This window comes from Erythrolamprus reginae, chromosome 13, assembly GCF_031021105.1.
Source record: "Erythrolamprus reginae isolate rEryReg1 chromosome 13, rEryReg1.hap1, whole genome shotgun sequence".
Lineage (NCBI taxonomy): Eukaryota > Metazoa > Chordata > Lepidosauria > Squamata > Dipsadidae > Erythrolamprus > Erythrolamprus reginae.
The window spans coordinates 9,545,053-9,562,552 of NC_091962.1; the positions used below are offsets into that span (position 1 = coordinate 9,545,053).

The 17,500-nt window shown below is 46.9% G+C and overlaps 2 protein-coding genes across 7 annotated transcripts in view; one reads left to right on the top strand and one right to left on the bottom strand.

The window, feature by feature from the left end:
• Window positions 1-5,597, bottom strand: part of UBXN1 (UBX domain protein 1) — an 18,575-nt gene extending 12,978 nt beyond the window's left edge. Inside the window, exons 1-3 of one of the 6 annotated variants that reach the window (XM_070766158.1) lie at window positions 5,488-5,584; window positions 2,344-2,394; window positions 1,335-1,425 (exon numbers count right to left, since the gene is read on the bottom strand). In XM_070766158.1, the coding sequence (XP_070622259.1) occupies window positions 1,335-1,393 (59 nt within the window). In that variant the 5' untranslated portion in view covers window positions 1,394-1,425; window positions 2,344-2,394; window positions 5,488-5,584. Of the gene's footprint in view, window positions 1-1,334; window positions 1,426-1,523; window positions 1,890-2,343; window positions 2,395-5,487 lie in introns of those variants that run through there. The other 5 variants (XM_070766153.1, XM_070766157.1, XM_070766154.1 and 2 more) reach the window with 5 other exon arrangements.
• Window positions 5,598-9,937: 4,340 nt separating this feature from the next.
• On the top strand, window positions 9,938-13,032 carry LOC139175199 (proton-coupled zinc antiporter SLC30A1-like). The gene is made up of 2 exons (XM_070766152.1): window positions 9,938-10,559; window positions 12,314-13,032. Exons 1-2 carry the CDS (start codon window positions 10,025-10,027, stop codon window positions 13,027-13,029), a joined length of 1,251 nt encoding a protein of 416 aa, XP_070622253.1. The 5' UTR covers window positions 9,938-10,024; the 3' UTR covers window positions 13,030-13,032.
• Window positions 13,033-17,500: the final 4,468 nt, after the last annotated feature.

Sequence of the window (17,500 nt, forward strand, 5' to 3'; positions counted from 1 at the left end):
GAAGAAGAAAGAAAAAGAAGCTTGACTTCATAGTGTTGCCAGTTCACAACTCAAGAAACAAGTGTCTAGCCAATAATAATAATAATAATAATAATAATTTATTAGATTTGTATGCCGCCCCTCTCCGAAGACTCGGGACGGCTTACAACAATAATCAAAGACAATATAACATTGCAACAAATCTAATATTAAAAGAGAAAAATATACAAAACCCCAACAATTAAAAACCATGCAACACATACATACCAAAACATAAAATATAAAAGCCTTGGGGAGGTGTCTCAGTTCCCCCATGCCTGGCGATATAGGTGGGTCTTGAATAATTTGTGAAAGACAAGGAGGGTGGGGGCCGTTCTAATCACCGGGAGGAGTTGATTCCAGAGGGCCGGGGCCGCCACAGAGAAGGCTCTTTCCCTGGGGCCCGCCAAACGACATTGTTTGGTCGACGGAGAAGGCCAACTCTGTGGGACCTTATCGGCCGCTGGGATTTGTGCAGTAGAAGGTGGTTCCGGAGATATTCTGGTCCACTGCCATGGTAAAGGTCATTACCAGCACTTTGAATTGTGACCGGAAACTGATCGGCAGCCAGTGCAGGCCACAGAGTGTTGTAGAAACGTGGGCAAATCTGGGAAGCCCCACGATAGCTCTCGCGGCCGCATTCTGCACGATCTGAAGTTTCCGAACACTTTTCAGAGGTAGCCCCATGTAGAGAGCGTTGCAGTAATCGAACCTCGAGGTGATGAGGGCATGAGCGACTGTGAGCAATGACTCCCTGTCCAAATAGGGCCGCAACTGGTGCACCAGGCGGACCTGGGCAATCGCCCTCCTCGCCACAGCCGAAAGATGGTGTTCCAATGTCAGCTGTGGATCGAGGAGGACGCCCAAGGTCAACAGTTCCCGCCCCCCCCCCCCCCAGGGTAATGGCTGGACAGATGGAATTGTCCTTGGGTGGAAAAACCCACAGCCACTCCGTCTTATCAGGGTTGAGTTTGATGGATGGATGAATTGTCCAAAGAAGCATCAAGAACACCTTCATCGACATTAACACTCTACAAGCCACTGTATATGTCAACAGGGGAGCCAACCCTTCCTCCTTACAGGTGACATAACTCAGCTGGGTCATGAAATGTCCACAGGAAAAGCCGCCAAGCTCAAAGAGCACCCAGGAATTCCGGCTCCATTTCTTTATGCCATTCCTCAACATCAAGAAGACTCCCAGCCCAGAAAACCTATAGATCCACTATGTCCCTTATAAAAAAAAAAAAACCCCGCCACCTCCCATGCTACAGGTAACCCTTAACCCGTAAGGTTATGTTTCCGGGATGGAGACTTACGCTCGATTCTGCGGGAAGCCCATTTCAATTAAACTGTCCAGTGCCGTATTCTCCATCATGTTGCCTTGATCACCGTCGTTGTCAGCAAATTCTGCAAAATTAAAAAAAGATATATCAGGCCTTTGGCACGCTGCAGATTTTACCTGTCGGATTTGTATTTCGGTGGGAAATGTGTGTGCTGGGAAACACCTGTTCTGTCTTTTGATTGATTGATTGACTAGACCAGAGGTCCCCAACCGCCGGTCCGCGGACCGGGACCGGGCCGTTGGGGTTTTCCAGCCGGTCCGCGGCGGCGCTGCCCTCCCGGCAGAGGACATTATGCAGGACAGGGTGGGGCGTCGGGCAGGGCGGGGAGAATCAGGAGGCTCCTTTGGCGGCTGGGGGCTGCCTGGCTTTGTGATTTTGGCTGGGGGGGAGTTAGGAAGGTCCTACTTCTCCCCCCCCAGCCAAAAACTCAAAGCCTATCTGCTGGATACGGGCGATGAGCGGGACGAGCGGCGCCGAAGCCGGTGGCTGTGGCAGCTGCTGCAAGAGGCTTCCGCGCCGCTCTGTCCCACTCATCGCCCGTATCCAGCAGATAGGCTTTGAATTTTTGGCTGGGGGGGGGGGGGGAGAAGTAGGACCTTCCTAACTCCCCCCCCCAGCCAAAATCACAAAGCCAGGCAGCCCCCAGCCGCGAGGTGCCCCCTCCCCTCCCATGGAGCCCTGCCCTGTTTGGTGCCCGCTGGCCGGGCAACGGCCTCCCTCCCTCCCTGCCTCGTGTTTGCAGAGCTCCGCCGGGCAAAGTTCGGACGCCTTCCGGGCGCACGCACACATCCACACCTCCACCCCCCCGGGAGGAATTCGCCCCCTGCCCAGAATTGGCCAGCCCAGCAACGCTGCCCTGCTCCCTTCGGAGGTGCGGAGAGGGTGGGGAGAGGAATTTAACCCCGAAAGTGGCCGGGGTTGCGCAGAAATTCCCCCAATCTTCACGCTGGTTTCGGGCCAGGGAAGAGGGGGCCGTGTTTACCTGGCTGATTCGGGGATGAGAGACCACCAGGAGCTCCGCAAGGCTGCGTGACTTGGATTGGGAAGTCCGAAAAAGACCCCCGGGATGGGTGAGTGGAGGGAGAGGGAGAAAGAGAGAGGGAGAGAGGGGGGAGAAAGAGAGAGAAAGAGATAGCAAGAGAGGGAGAGAGAGAAAGAGATAGGGAGAGAGGGGGGAGAGAAAGAGATAGCAAGAGAGGGAGAGGGAGAAAGAGAGAGGGAGAGAGAGAGAAAGAGAGAGAGGGAGAGAGAAAGAGAGAGGGGGGATAGCAAGAGAGGGAGAGAGGGAAAGAGGGGGGAGAGAGGGGGGAGAGAAAGAGAGAGGGAGAGAGAGAGAGGAGATAAAGGAAGAGGAGAGATAGAAAGGAAGAGAGAGAAAGAAAGAGGGATAGAAAGAGAGTGAGAGATGCTCAGTGAGCCTTTCTTTGAAGTTGCCTTTCTTTCTTTCTTTCTTTCTTTCTCTCTTTCTTTTGCTCTCTTGCTCTCTTGCTCTTTCATTCTTTTTTTCTCTCTTGCTTTCTTTCTTTCTCTTTCTTTCTCTCCTTCCATTTCTTTCATTCCCCCTCTCTATTTTTATTTCTCTTTCATTCTCTTTCTTTCTTGCTTTCTTTCTTTCTTGCTCTTTTTCTTTCTCTCTTTTACCTTCCCTTCCTCTATTTCTTCTTTTCTTTCTCCTTCCTACCTTCTTCCCTCCTTCCCTTCCTTCAGTCTTTCCTCTCTTACTCTCCCCTTTCATAAGTTTCCTTGCTTCCTTCCTCTGTTCCTGTCCCTTCCCCCTTTCTTTCTTTCTTTCTTTCTTTCTTTCTTTCCTTCCTTTCCTCCCTCCATTTCTTGCTTTCCTTTTCCTTCCTCCCTTCTTTCCTCCCTCATTCCCTTCTTTCACTCCTTCCTCTCTTACTCTCCCCTTTCACCCCTCCCCAAAGAAGGTAAATTTCATACATAATTGGTATGTCGCAAAATAAAGTAGTTTTAAAATGGTGGGGAGGGGGGCCCCCAGATACTTAGGCTGTATGGTGCCCCAAAATTCCTGATGGTGGCCCTGGCTCCACCCCTCCATAACCCCACCCCCATATGACCAAATCCCCCCACCACCACCACCACCGGGCCATGGAAAACTGGTCTAGCTTAAAGCCGGTCCCTGGTGCAAAAAAGGTTGGGGACCTCTGGACTAGACCCTTGGCCCAAAGCAAAGATCCTTAATTTGAGGGTGGAAATCAACCAAGGCTGAATCTCAGAAAAAGCAGCAGAAATTATTGAGGAAATCTGGTATTTAAATCCTTCTTGGTTGATAGGATAAAATGAAAGTAGAAATTAATAATAATAATAATAATAATAATAATAATAATAATAATAATTTATTAGATTTGTATGCCGCCCTCTCCAAAGACTCGGGGCGGCTCACAATAATAATAAAAAACAATATTATAGCAAAACAAATCTAATATTAAAAAAGAAGCATATAAAACCCTATCATATTTAAAAACCAAACAACACATACATACCAAATATAAAATATAAAGAGCCTGGGGGAAAGGTGTCTCAACTCCCCCATGCCTGGCGGTATAGGTGGGTCTTGAGTAGTTTACGAAAGACAAGGAGGGTGGGGGCAGTTCTAATCTCCGGGGGGAGTTGATTCCAGAGGGCCGGGGCCACCACAGAGAAGGCTCTTCCCCTGGGGCCCGCCAAACGACATTGTTTAGTTGACGGGACCCAGAGAAGGCCAACTCTGTGAGACCTTATCGGTCGCTGGGATTCGTGCAGTAGCAGGCGGTTCCGGAGTATTCTGGTCCAATGCCATGTAGGGCTTTAAAGGTCATAACCAACAATTGAGTCTCTTTCAGATTTGGTAAAACAAAGAATTGTATTTTTGATGATTAGGGGAAAAAATGTGACATTTAGGGGTGGAACAGCTTTGATGCCCTCATTGGGTTGCTGGTAGAGGAAAGGTGATTTTGGATTAATAGGCTAAAATCTATTTTATTATGTGGTTCAATGGTGCTCCCTAAAGTATATCAAATATTGATTGCTATCTTCCTAAATATAATCAGCATCAAATATTTAGCTATATTAGTTATTATGTATCAAATATCGACTGATGTCTCCCCAAATATAACTATTATCAAATATTTAGGTGTATTAGTTATTATATATCAAATATTGATTGATATCTCCCTAAATATAACCATTTTCAAATATTTAGCTATATTATATTACTTATTGTACCCTGCTCAAAAAAATAAAGGGAACACTCAAAGAACACATCCTAGATCTGAATGAATGAAATATTCTCATTGAATACTTTGTTCTGTACAAAGTTGAATGTGCACAACAGCCTGTGAAATTGATTGTCAATCAGTGTTGCTTCCTAAGGGGACACTTTGATCTCACAGAAGTTTGATTTACTTGGAGTTATATTGTGTTGTTTAAGTGTTCCCTTTATTTTTTTTGAGCAGTGTATATCAAATATTGACTGGTGAATCCCTAAATATAACCATTATCAAATATTTAGCTATATTATATCCGTTATTATATATGGAATAATGTTTGATAACTCCCTAAATATAACCATTATCAAACTTGTAGTCCTTTTCCCATACATGGACTCAAATACTGTATATAAGAATTCGCAGAAAAAAGGAGGGGGGATTTCTATGGGGAGGGCTCAGGGACTCCTATAATGGAGTCCCTGAACCAATGGCTGGTCTGGCAGGGGAGGATGGGTCTTGTAATCCAGCCCAATGAAAAAGGGAGGGGTTGGGTTCATTCAGCCCATTGGAGAAACCACCACCAGGCCGGGGAGTTGTGGCGAGGGGGTCGGGTAGGCACTTAGGAAGAGGGACTGCAGATTGAGGGTGATGGGCTTTGTAGTCCATCCCGGCTTCTGGAAGAGGTTGGGGGAAGAAGACAAGACGGTCGTCCCATCCACGGGGAAGGAAGGAGGACGGACTAAGCCGGCTGGGGATTATGGGTCGGGCCGGACACCCCCCACCTCGCCGCGGCAGAGGATAATGGACTTTGTAGTCCGGGCCTTCGAGGAGACCCGACCCCTTCCTGCTCTTCCAACTATCACTCCCGGCCCACGCGAGCCCTAACTGCCCGGGGAAGCCGGGGGAAGGGAAGCACTCACCGGCGGCTCCAGCAAGGCGGCCGAAGCGGGAAGCGGCGGCGAGGAGGAGGTGGAGGAAGGCAGGCCCCGGAAGCGCTAGGCCGCTGTTTGGATCACGTGGGCGGGGTGGCCGGAAAGAACGGACGGTGGCCGAGGAGGGGCAGAGATCCTCCGCTCCCCCGCCCCGAGCTTTCTCGGTCTCTTTGCTGCCCCCTCGTGGCCTTTGGCGGTCGCTTCGCCCTGGTCTGGTTGTTTTGCCAAAATCCTGAGCCCACTTGTTCTGTTTCCATGTGTCGATTAATTTTAGAATTTGTAACAATACAATTTTTTAATCAGTTTCTCCTCCGAGACCAATAGCATTTTATCTAAAGCTATCTTTGTTTCAATACCCACCCACCCCGTCTTATCTTGTTCTAGTCTTGATTTTATGTACAAATATTCCCACCATTTTGTGACACTTTTAAAATTGTTCTGTTGACTGAGTTTCATGTTTAATGAATAAAGGAAATAATAATAATAATAATTATTATTATTTATTTATTTATTAATTAATCAGATTTGTATGCCGCCCCTCTTCGTAGACTCGGGGCGGCTAACAGCAATAATAATACAATGTACACAAATCTAATATTTAAGTTAATTTAAAAAAAAGAACCCCAATTTAATAAACTAATCATACATACAGACATACCATGCATAAATTTTTTGTAAGCCTAGTGAGAGGAGAATATCTCAGTTCCCCCATGCCTGACGACAGAGGTGGGTTTTAAGGAGCTTGCAAAAGGCAAGGAGGGTGGGGGCAACTCTGATATCTGGGGGGAGCTGGTTCCAAAGGGTCGGGGCCGCCACAGAGAAGGCTCTTCCCCTGGGTCCCACCAAACGACATTGTTTAGTTGACGGGACCCGGAGAAGGCCAAATCTGTGAGACCTAACTGGTCGCTGGGATTCGTGCGGCAGAAGGCAGTCCCGGAGATATTCTGGTCCGGTGCTATGAAGGGCTTTATAGGTCATAACTAACACTTTGAATTGTGACCGGAAACTGATCGGCAACCAATGCAGACTGATGAGTGTTGGTGTAACATGGGCATATTTGGGAAAGCCCATGATTGCTCTCGCAGCTGCATTCTGCAACACTTTTCAAAGGTAGCCCAGGTATAATAATAATAATAATAATAATAATAATAATAATAATAATAATAATAATAATGAGGGTGATGGGATGGGAGGGACCTTGGAGGTCTTCTAGTCCATCCCCTGCTAAAATAGGAGAATCTATACCATTTCAGACACATGACTGTCTAATCTCTTAAAAACATCCAGTGATGGAGAGCATCCACGATTTCTGAAGGCCAGCTATTCCAAAGATATTTCAGCAGAAGAGCCCTTCACTCCTCCACTCGAAACAGAATATCCTACGAAAATAGACTAACAATCCTGGGTCTAGAAAGCCTAGAACTACAACGCCTAAAACACGATTTGAGTATTGCCCACAAGATCATATGCTGCAACGTCCTACCGGTCAATGACTACTTCAGCTTCAACCGCAAGAACACAAGAGCACGCAACAGATTCAAACTTAATATTAACCGCTCCAAACGTGACTGTAAAAAATATGACTTTAGCAATCGAGTTGTCAAAGCGTGGAACTCATTACCGGACTCCATAATGTCAACCCCTAACTCCCAACATTTCTCCTTTAGACTCTCCACGATTGACCTCTCCAGGTTCCTAAGAGGCCAGTAAGGGGCGTACATAAGTGCACTAGTGTGCCTTTCGTCCCCTGCCCAATTGTCTTTCCTTTAGCTCATATATCATATATATTTTCTTCCTTTCATATATCTTCTCCTCTATTTCTCATATTATCTTTATATATATTACTTCATGTCTATTCTCTTCCATATGTATTGTTTATTGGGCAAATGAATAAATAAAATGAATAAATAAAAAGCTGTTCGATTGGCTGATCTACATCTCTTAAACCTGGGGAATTCTGGGAGTTGAAGTCCATCCATCCTCAAGCCTGCTGGAAGGGAATTCTGGGAGTCAACGTCCATGTCTTCAAGCGTGCTTGCTGGGGAATTCTGGGAGTTGGAGTCCATCCTTCTTCAAGTTGCTGAAAAAGAGGAACACTCCCCCTCAATTGTATTTTCAACACCCCAAACTACGGTTGCCTGAATGTCGGCTCCTTGGGCGCAGCCTTGCCTATGTTTGCAAACCACACTAAACCTGGATTGGCTTAATCGCAGTTTACTAACTTGTTTTGTTAGCAAAGAGTTAAATTTTTTCCATGTCCTTGAGTGGAGGTCACTCAGCTGTTCTCTGTCCAGCCCTGGTAGATGCCTGACTCATCCAAATAAACAATTGGAGTCTTTGATTGTAAAAAGGGGAATTGGAGGCTAGCAATTCTCTTCCAGGTCGGCTGCTCCAGCCTTTTCTCAGCTCTTCAGCCTCCCCCCTGGCCCTCTGCCCAGATCCTTCTCCCTGGCCGGGCACACACAAACTACACACACACACCACACAGGCTGGTCTGGTCCAGGGGTAAAATGATGCTGGTTCGCTTGTGCCTATCGGGTGTGTGTGTGAGAGAGATTTTGGTGCTTTGTGCTTCCGCGCATGGATGGATGGATGGATGGATGGATGGACAAACAGATAGCCAGATATAGATGATAGATAGATAGATAGATAGATAGATAGATAGATAGATAGATAGATAGGGATGGATGGATGGATGGATGGATGGATGGATGGACAGACGGATGGACAAACAGATAGCCAGATATAGATGATAGATAGATAGAGAGAGAGAGTGAGTGAGAGAGAGAGAGAGAGAGAGATAGCCAGATAGATAGATAGATAGATAGATAGATAGCCAGATGATAGATAGATAGATAGATAGATAGATAGATAGATGATAGCCAGATAGATAGATAGATAGATAGATAGATAGATAGATAGATGATAGCCAGATAGATAGATAGCCAGATAGATAGATAGATAGATAGATAGATAGATAGATAGATAGATAGATAGCCAGATAGATAGATAGCCAGATAGATAGATAGCCAGATAGATAGATAGCCAGATAGATAGATAGCCAGATAGATAGATAGCCAGATAGATAGATAGATAGATAGATAGATAGATAGATAGATAGATAGATAGATAGATAGATAGATAGAAGTTTCTACACAGCAGGCAATGGCTAAGCAATTGATTAGTTATATCAACGACCCCAGGAGTTACCCCACTGACTCACCAGGAAGTTTCTACACAGCAGGCAATTGCTGAGCCATCAAACCACACCCAGCCACCAGTATTTATAGAAGGAAGGCAGCTCAGGTCTCGCTGTATTCGCCCTAGAACAAGGACAGAAACACCAGCCTGAAGATGACGAGTGGGACCTCGTCGAAACGTCGCCAGAAATTTCCAAATCCTACACAGGAAGAAACCCGAATACTGTATACCAAGACCATCATACCTGTACCCATGAAAGTCTACGAAAACAAATTATATATATCTATATATACAGAGAGAGAGAGAGAGAGAGAGAGATATTAGATAAAGACAGACGATGATAGATAGATAGTGAGTGAGAGAGAGAGAGAGAATGAGAAATAAATTACATGATAGATTGGATGGATCGATGGATGGAGGTAGATATAGACAGATATTTTACTGAAATGTATATGTCTTTGTACGTATAATGCCTTTTATTACATATTAGAGCTGTCAAAAACAGAGGGGGGGGGGCTATTTACCAGAAGACAAGAAGCCATGGATGGAAACTAATCAAGGAGCGAAGCAAACCCAGAACGAAGGAGAAATTTCCTGACAGCGGGGACAAATAACCAGCGGAACAACTTGCCTCCAGAAGTTGTGGTCAACTCCATCCCTGGAGGTTTTTTTTTAAGAAGAGACTGGACAAGCATTTGTCTGAAATGGTGTACATAGATCTCCTGCTCGAGCAGGGGGTTGGACTAGATGACCTCCAAGGTCCCTTCCAACTCTGGGTTTTTCCCCCCCTGTTGTTAAAGTTGTGTACCAGCGACTGCCTGAAATTTTTATTTCATTTTTATTTGGTTGGATTGCTGTGCCGCCTTTCTCTGCAGAGTCCAGTTGACAAATATGTAGGAGGCCAAAAAACTCAATCCCTCGATGAACGAGCAACTAGACTCCTTTCCTAGCGATACTCCCATGCATACTTATAAGCCTGGCTGTCTTTTTGCAGCTGGTGATTGCCCTGGGCAGGGGTCCAAGAAAAAGAGGGGGAAATCTGAAAGAATGGCCTCTTTGGAAGCCCAGCCAAAGGCTGCGTGCCGTGACTCACGGCTCCTGCCAAGCTCCCCGGCAGCTGCCGTTGAAATCCTCCCGGGAACGGGCAGCCTGGGGAGACCCACAGCACTACCAAGAGGCCCTTGATAAGAAGTAGGGGGCTGGAAAGGCCAAACTAATATTCAGGAGGAACCTACGATGGGTGGGCATCAACGCTGAGAGCCTGGCGCTTTCTGGAGAGACGGCGTTGGCCAGGTGTTCCCCGGCTGAAGATTGGGAGCCGCAGATGGCTCCCCGCTTGAGAAAAACGCCGGTGGTGTCGTTCGCCTTTTTGCCTTCTTGGCTGCTGGGCAGCCCAGATTTAACCACGGGTCAGCTTTACCTGTTGGTCGCTCTGTTCCTGGTCGAGATGGTGGGCAGCCGCGTCATGGCCTCGCTGCTCCTGCAGACCTGCGCCTTCCACACCTTGGAAGGCGCGCTGGCCTTGGCGGTCCGTGTAATGGATGCTCGGCTCGGTGCCGAGGGGACTCACGCCGGGTGGAAAAATACCTACGGGTGGTCGCGAGCTCCTGTTGCCGGCACCTTGGTCAGCGCCGTGTTCCTTAGCGCGTTGTGTGTGGTGCTGGTGGGCGAGGGTCTTCGGAGGTTAGCGGAGCCCCGGCTCCCCCAGCACCCGCTGGCGCTGATGGGCATCGGGGCGCTGGCGATCCCCATCCATCTGGCGAGAGGAGGTTTGCCCTGGAAAGCAGCCGCTAAGATGGACATTGACGCTTGCTGTAGCAAAGGGAAGCTGGCGCCGACGGCGAAGCAGGAAACGGAAGGTGAGTTTGCACGGGGTGTGCAAATACAGTGTTCCCTCGATTTTCGCGGGGGATGCGTTCCAAAACTGCCCGCGAAAGTCGAATTTCCGCGAAGTAGAGATGCGGGAGTAAATACACTATTTTTGGCTATGAAGGCTGTCACAAGCCTTCCCTTAACACTTCAAACCCCTAAATTGCGATTTCCCATTCCCTTAGCAACCATTTAGATCATTACTCACCATGTTTACTTATTAAAGTTTATTAAAAAAAATATTTATTAAAGTCAGATGAAAGTTTGGCGATGACATATGACGTCATCGGGCGGGAAAAATCATGGTATAGGGAAAAAAACCTGCAAAGTATTTTTTTAATTAATATTTTTGAAAAACCGTGGTATAGACTTTTCGCAAAGTTTGAACCCGCGAAAATCGAGGGAACACTGTACGTGTGTAAGAGGGAAAGAAGGCCAGAGGTATCTTAATTTTTTTTAAAAAAATTCTAAATTATGATGCTCTTTAATCGATGCCTTGCGAAGGCCAAATGTTTAATTTTAAATTTGGTGGGGCGATGGCGGTGGAAGAGATAACATCAGAGGTGGGTTGCTCCCGTTTTGGCCTGGTTCTAAGAACCGTAGTGCCAGTGACGGGAGGCTCCATCCACCCAACCAGCACGCTCCTCCCAGGGGCGGATTGCTTCTACCGCCATTACCCGGATGCTATGCACGCGTCCGCAATGTGTTTTTGCTTCTGCGCATGTGCAGGAAGCGAAAATGTGCTGAATTCTCACAAGGGGACGTGTGTACGGAAGCAAATGATTGCTGAAATCTCCTTCGCGTATGTGTCTCCTCGTGAGATTTTGCTTCTGTACATGTGCACAAAGCAAAAAATGTGAAAACAAGATGGCGGCGTCCATAGGACCGCCACCAAAGCAGTCATACGTAAATTGCACAATCGGGCAGCCGCTACTGGTGCGCAGTAGCAAACCACTACTGGCTCTGCCCGCCCACCCACCCGCAATGCTTCTGCACAAGCGTGTACGCGAAGCGGTAGCAAATGGTGTTTTTAGAACCCACCACTGAGGTAATTTTTTTCCTCAGCAAAAATACCGCATTTAATTCTGGACTTACAAGACACGGCTGAGCCCAAAATATCTGGTGCTGAGTGAGTTTGGCCCCGTTTTATGACCGTTGTTAAGGGAGTCACTGTAGAAACATGGTTGTTTGGGGACTCTACCTGTGGAGCAACGGTCGTTCAGTGAGAAACACAGTCCTCATTGCCTCTTGTCGGTGCCGTTGTAACTTCGGACGGTCACTGAATGAATTGCTGTAAACTCCATGGTCCCGTGATCCGAATTCAGATCCCTGACAACTGACTCGTGTTTAGGATAGTTGTGGTGTCCCCAGGTCACGTGATCTTTTTTGCGTCCTCCCGACCAGCGGACCAATTTCATTTCAGAACTGTGTGACTAATTTAACAACCGTTAAACGATTCGGTTGATGGCGGTGTCAAGAAAGGTCGTAAAATGGGACAAGACTCACTGGGCGACCGTCTCACTTAGCAACAGAAACCCCGCACTTAATTGTAGTTGTAAGTCAAGGACGGCCTGTAGCGTTAACCAGGCAGAGATCGTGGTCACTGATACCTTGGTGGCCAGAAGTAAAACCACTTTGAGACCCAGGACGTGCGATCACGGACCTCAATTCATGATTTTATCGTCTTTGCCCTGCATATAATTCTCCCAGGCTGGCTTTAATCTTCATTCTCTTCCTCAAACAGATCTTCTGGGCCATGGATCGTCAACCAACAGCCAACCTTGGTTGGTCAAAGAGAAGGAGGGAAATACTGCGTCAGCTGTGGGACGGTGGCGGACTCTTTATCTCGGATGGATGGTGGCTTGTTTTGGACCCGTGGCGGTTTTCCTGCATTCTCTCACGATCCACTTCTGGTGGACTCCGTGCCTGGGACACACGACATGTCTCCACCCCTGCCCAAAGAATCCGTGTCAATCCTGGGGAACGTCTGACGTCCTGCCGCCACCGTCCGTGGATTGTTGGCTGCTCTACTTGGATCCCGGCCTGGCTATGATGGTCGCCGTGGCCTTCCTGGGTTTGATCTGGCCCACCTTGCGGGCCTCGGCCCTGGTCCTCCTCCAAGCCAAGCCCGAAGGTGTGGATCTGTGGCTCCTGGAGAGACACCTCCATGCCACGGAAGGGGTAGCCGCCGTGCGGGACCTCCGGGTCTGGCAGCTGGACAGTGGCAGCCGTTTGGTGGCCACTGCCCATGTGGTCTGCCTCGAGGTGGCCGCTTTTGAGTCTATGATTCAGAGGGTCAAGCAAGTGTTCTGCGAACACGGCATCCACGCTGTCACGGTGGAACCGATCTTGGGGACAGGGCCCAATAAGGAACGACAGGAAGGGGCCGGCCAGGGATCCTATAAGAGGCAGCTATGTCCAGTTCCAGCAGAGATGCTGGAGTTTGAGACCTGTGTATGAAAGTGGGGAGGGGAGGGGGGGAGGGGAAGGGAGGAGATGAGAGGAGTGGAGAGGAGAGGAATGGGGTGGACTGGACTGGACTGGACTGGACTGGAGAGGAGAGGAGAGAGAAAAGTACAATGTACAACCATCTACCATAGGAAATGGACAGTTCAGAACTCGAATGAATGAATGAATGAATGAATGAATGAATTAATGAATGAATGAATGAAAGAAAGAAAGAAAGAATGAATGAATGAATGAATGAATGAATGAATGAATGAATGGAATGAAGTCAGCAAGTGGGCTTTTATGCTCCCATCTAGTCAAAGTGAAGACCCCAAGCTGCAAATCTCTGTGGTTCCCAAACCTGCCCTGGTGGACTTGTCTTCTCTGTAACTTCTCTGTAAACCACGTAATCGTGGTTTAACCCAGGGTTCTGTAAATTTAACAGTATGTGGTGGAAGAGATAGAGCTCACGGCAGAGTCCGATAAGAGGCAATCGAACCCTCAGCTGCATAATGGGTGGAGAAAAGGGGCTCAGAAGGGAGGGGCCTTCCCTAATTTCTTGGCAAGAGAGTTGTATTGTTTCAGACTCACACAATTGTGTTAACCAAGATTCACAATAAAGTAGATTTTGCTCATCTGGTCATCCTGTCTGGTCGAACTGGTTGGGCTGGCCTTATTCTCCCTCTCTCTCTTCCTTCCTTCCTTTTCTGTTCTCTCTCTGTGTCTCTTTCTTTTTCTCTTCTTCCTTTTCCTCTTTTCCTTCCTTCCTTCCTCTTTCTTTCCTTCTTTTCACCCCTCCTTCTCTTTATCAACTCTTCCCCTTCCTCTTTCCTTTCTCTCTGTTCCCTCTCTGTCTCTTTTTTCTCTTCCTTTCCTTTTCCTCTATCTTTTCCTTTCTTTCCTTCCTTCTTTATCTCTTACCTTCTTTTCACCCACTCCTCTTCTTTATCAACTCTTCTTCTTCCTTCCTTCCTTCATCATCTTTCCTTCTTCTCACCCACGCCTCCTCTTTATCAACTTTTCCTCTTCCTTCCTTCCTTCCTTCCTCTTTCCTTCTTTTCACCCACTCTTTATCCCTTTCCTTCCTTCTCTCCCTTCCTTCCTTCTTCTTTCCTTCTTTTCACCCACTCCTCCTCTTTATCAACTCTTCCTTCCTTCTCCCCCTTCCTTCCTTCCTTCCTTCCTTCTTCTTTCCTTCTTTTCACCCACTCCTCCTCTTTATCAACTCTTCCTTCCATCCATCATCTCTTTCCTTCTTTTCACCCACTCCTCTTTATCCCCTTCCTTCCTTCTCTCCCTTCCTTCCTTCTTCTTTCCTTCTTTTCACCCACTCCTCCTCTTTATCAACTCTTCCTTCCTTCTCCCCCTTCCTTCCTTCCTTCCTTCTTCTTTCCTTCTTTTCACCCACTCCTCCTCTTTATCAACTCTTCCTTCCATCCATCATCTCTTTCCTTCTTTTCACCCACTCCTCTTTATCCCCTTCCTTCCTTCTCTCCCTTCCTTCCTTCTTCTTTCCTTCTTTTCACCCACTCCTCCTCTTTATCAACTCTTCCTTCCTTCCATCATCTCTTTCCTTCTTTTCACCCACTCTTTATCCCTTTCCTTACTTCTCCCCCTTCCTTCCTTCCTTCCTTCCTTACTTACTTACTTACTTACTTACTTATCTCTTTTCTTCTTTTCACCCACTCCTCTTTATCCCTTTCCTTACTTCTCCCCCTTCCTTCCTTCCTTCCTTCCTTCCTTCCTTACTTACTTACTTACTTATCTCTTTTCTTCTTTTCACCCACTCCTCTTTATCCCTTTCCTTACTTCTCCCCCTTCCTTCCTTCCTTCCTTCCTTCCTTCCTTACTTACTTACTTACTTACTTACTTATCTCTTTTCTTCTTTTCACCCACTCCTCTTTATCCCCTTCCTTCCTTCTCTCCCTTCCTTCCTTCCTTCTTTCCTTCTTTTCACCCACTCCTCCTCTTTATCAACTCTTCCTTCCATCCATCATCTCTTTCCTTCTTTTCACCCACTCCTCTTTATCCCCTTCCTTCCTTCCTTCTTTCCCTCCCTCCCATCCTTCCTCCCCGTCTGTCTTCTTTTCATTCTCTTCCTCCCTCCTTTATTTCTTTTCTTTCCCAACGGGGGTTGATCCCAGGCACCGAAACGAGCAATGAAATGAAAAACCCGTGGAAGAGATTAAATCGAGAAAGGATTTTCCATTTTCTTTCACAACGGCGTCCTCCACCACGAGAATGGGAAATTGGGGGATACAGATAGAATGAGTGAGAGAGAGAGAGATATCACGAATCATCCAGGCTTCTTCCTCCTTTCGGCTGATTCCTTCATGATCTGCCCTCCCGGGTTCTTCACGTCCTGCAGGAACAACATATTCGGGTTTTTTCCCCCACGCACAATTCGGGGGTAAAGAAAACCTCCCCTCATTTCCTTCCCCCTACGCCAGTATCAGGTTGCTACCCGGTACGGCCCACACTACACACCGGTGGTAGCGGTCAGATCTAAGTATTGCCCACAAGATCATATGCTGCAACGTTCTACCTGTCAATGACTATTTCAGCTTCAACCGCAACAACACAAGAGCACGCGACAGATTCAAACTTAATATTAACCGCTCCAAACTTGACTGTAAAAAAATACGACTTCAGTAACCGAGTTGTCGAAGCGTGGAACTCATTACCGGACTCCATAGTGTCATCCCCAAACCCCCAACACTTTACCCTTAGATTATCTACGGTTGACCTATCCAGATTCCTAAGAGTTCAGTAAGGGGCGAGTACAAGTGCACTAGAGTGCCTTCCGTCCCCTGTCCAATTGTCTCTCCTTATCTCGTTTATCTTTTCTTCCTTTCAAATATGTTCACCTATACTTTTATATCTTTTCTTCTATTCTTTTCTTTACTTATATTATTACATATCTATTCTCTTCAATGTGTATTATGTATTGGACAAAATAAATAAGTAAGTAAGTAAGTAAGTAAGTAAGTAAGTAAGTAAGTAAGTAAGTAAGTAAGTATAAGCTGTCCAAATGTCCCGCTTTTGGTGGGACAGTCCCGCCTTAGAGAAATTCGTCCCACGTTCCGCGGCATTTTTAAAAAGTCCCGATTTTTTGGAAAGACATTGCGTTGGAGCCGGAAGGACCAGCTCTTCATCCTTCGATGCCGGGTGGTGACGTGGCTTGAAGGGATTGCCCGGCTCAGCTTCCACGCTGCCCGAAATCGGACGATGCAAAGTGAGGAGGAGGAGGAGGGGAAGAAAAAAAATGAAGCGGTGGCCTGAAACTTTGGCGTGGGCGGCTATGCTTTGCGCATAGGAACATAGAAACATAGAAGACTGACGGCAGAAAAAGACCTCGTGGTCCATCTAGTCTGCCCTTACACTATTTTCTGTATTTTATCTTAGGATGGATATTTGTTTATCCCAGGCATGTTTAAATTCAGTTACTGTGGATTTATCTACCATGTCTGCTGGAAGTTTGTTCCAAGGATCTACTACTCTTTCAGTTAAATAAACATGTCCAACGGCAAGAGAGAGAGATCAGCGGATTGGAGAAAGGGCCGAGCACGCACCTCTCCGGCGTTGGGGAGAAAAGAGTAGGGAAACCACCTTCTTTGAGGTGAAGCCCCACCCTAACACTGTTAAGTGGGAAAACAAACGCTGAGGTAAAATTCTGTACACATTTTTCAGTCATTTGCCTCTCTCCCCTCCCCGGTAATGGTGTCCCGCTTTACTAAGGTAACCAGACGTCCCAATTTTGGCGGGACGGTCCCGATTTTGAGTAGAAACATAGAAACATAGAAGACTGACGGCAGAAAAAGACCTCATGGTCCATCTAGTCTGCCCTTATACTATTTCCTGTATTTTATCTTACAATGGATATATGTTTATCCCAGGCATGTTTAAATTCAGTTACTGTGGATTGACCAACCACGTCTGCTAGAAGTTTGTTCCAAGGATCTACTACTCTTTCAGTCAAATAATATTTTCTCATGTTGCTTTTGATCTTTCCCCCAACTAACTTCAGATTGTGCCACCTTGTTCTTGTGTTCACTTTCCTATTAAAAACACTTCCCTTCTGGACCTTATTTAACCCTTTAACATATTTAAATGTTTCGATCGTGTCCCCCCTTTCCCTTCTGTCCTCCAGACTATACAGGTTGAGTTCATGAAGTCTTTCCTGATACGTTTTATGCTTAAGACCTTCCACCATTCTTGTAGCCCGTCTTTGGACCCGTTCAATTTGGTCAATATCTTTTTGTAGGTGAGGTCTCCAGAACTGGACACAGTATTATTCCAAATGGGGTCTCACCAGCACTCTATATAAGGGGATCACAATCTCCCTCTTCCTGCTTGTTATACCTCTGGCTATGCAGCCAAGCATCCTACTTGCTTTTCCTACCGCCCGACCACACTGCTCACCCATTTTGAGACTGTCAGAAATCGCTACCCATGTGAAAGAGTAGTTTGTCTCGTAGCGTTC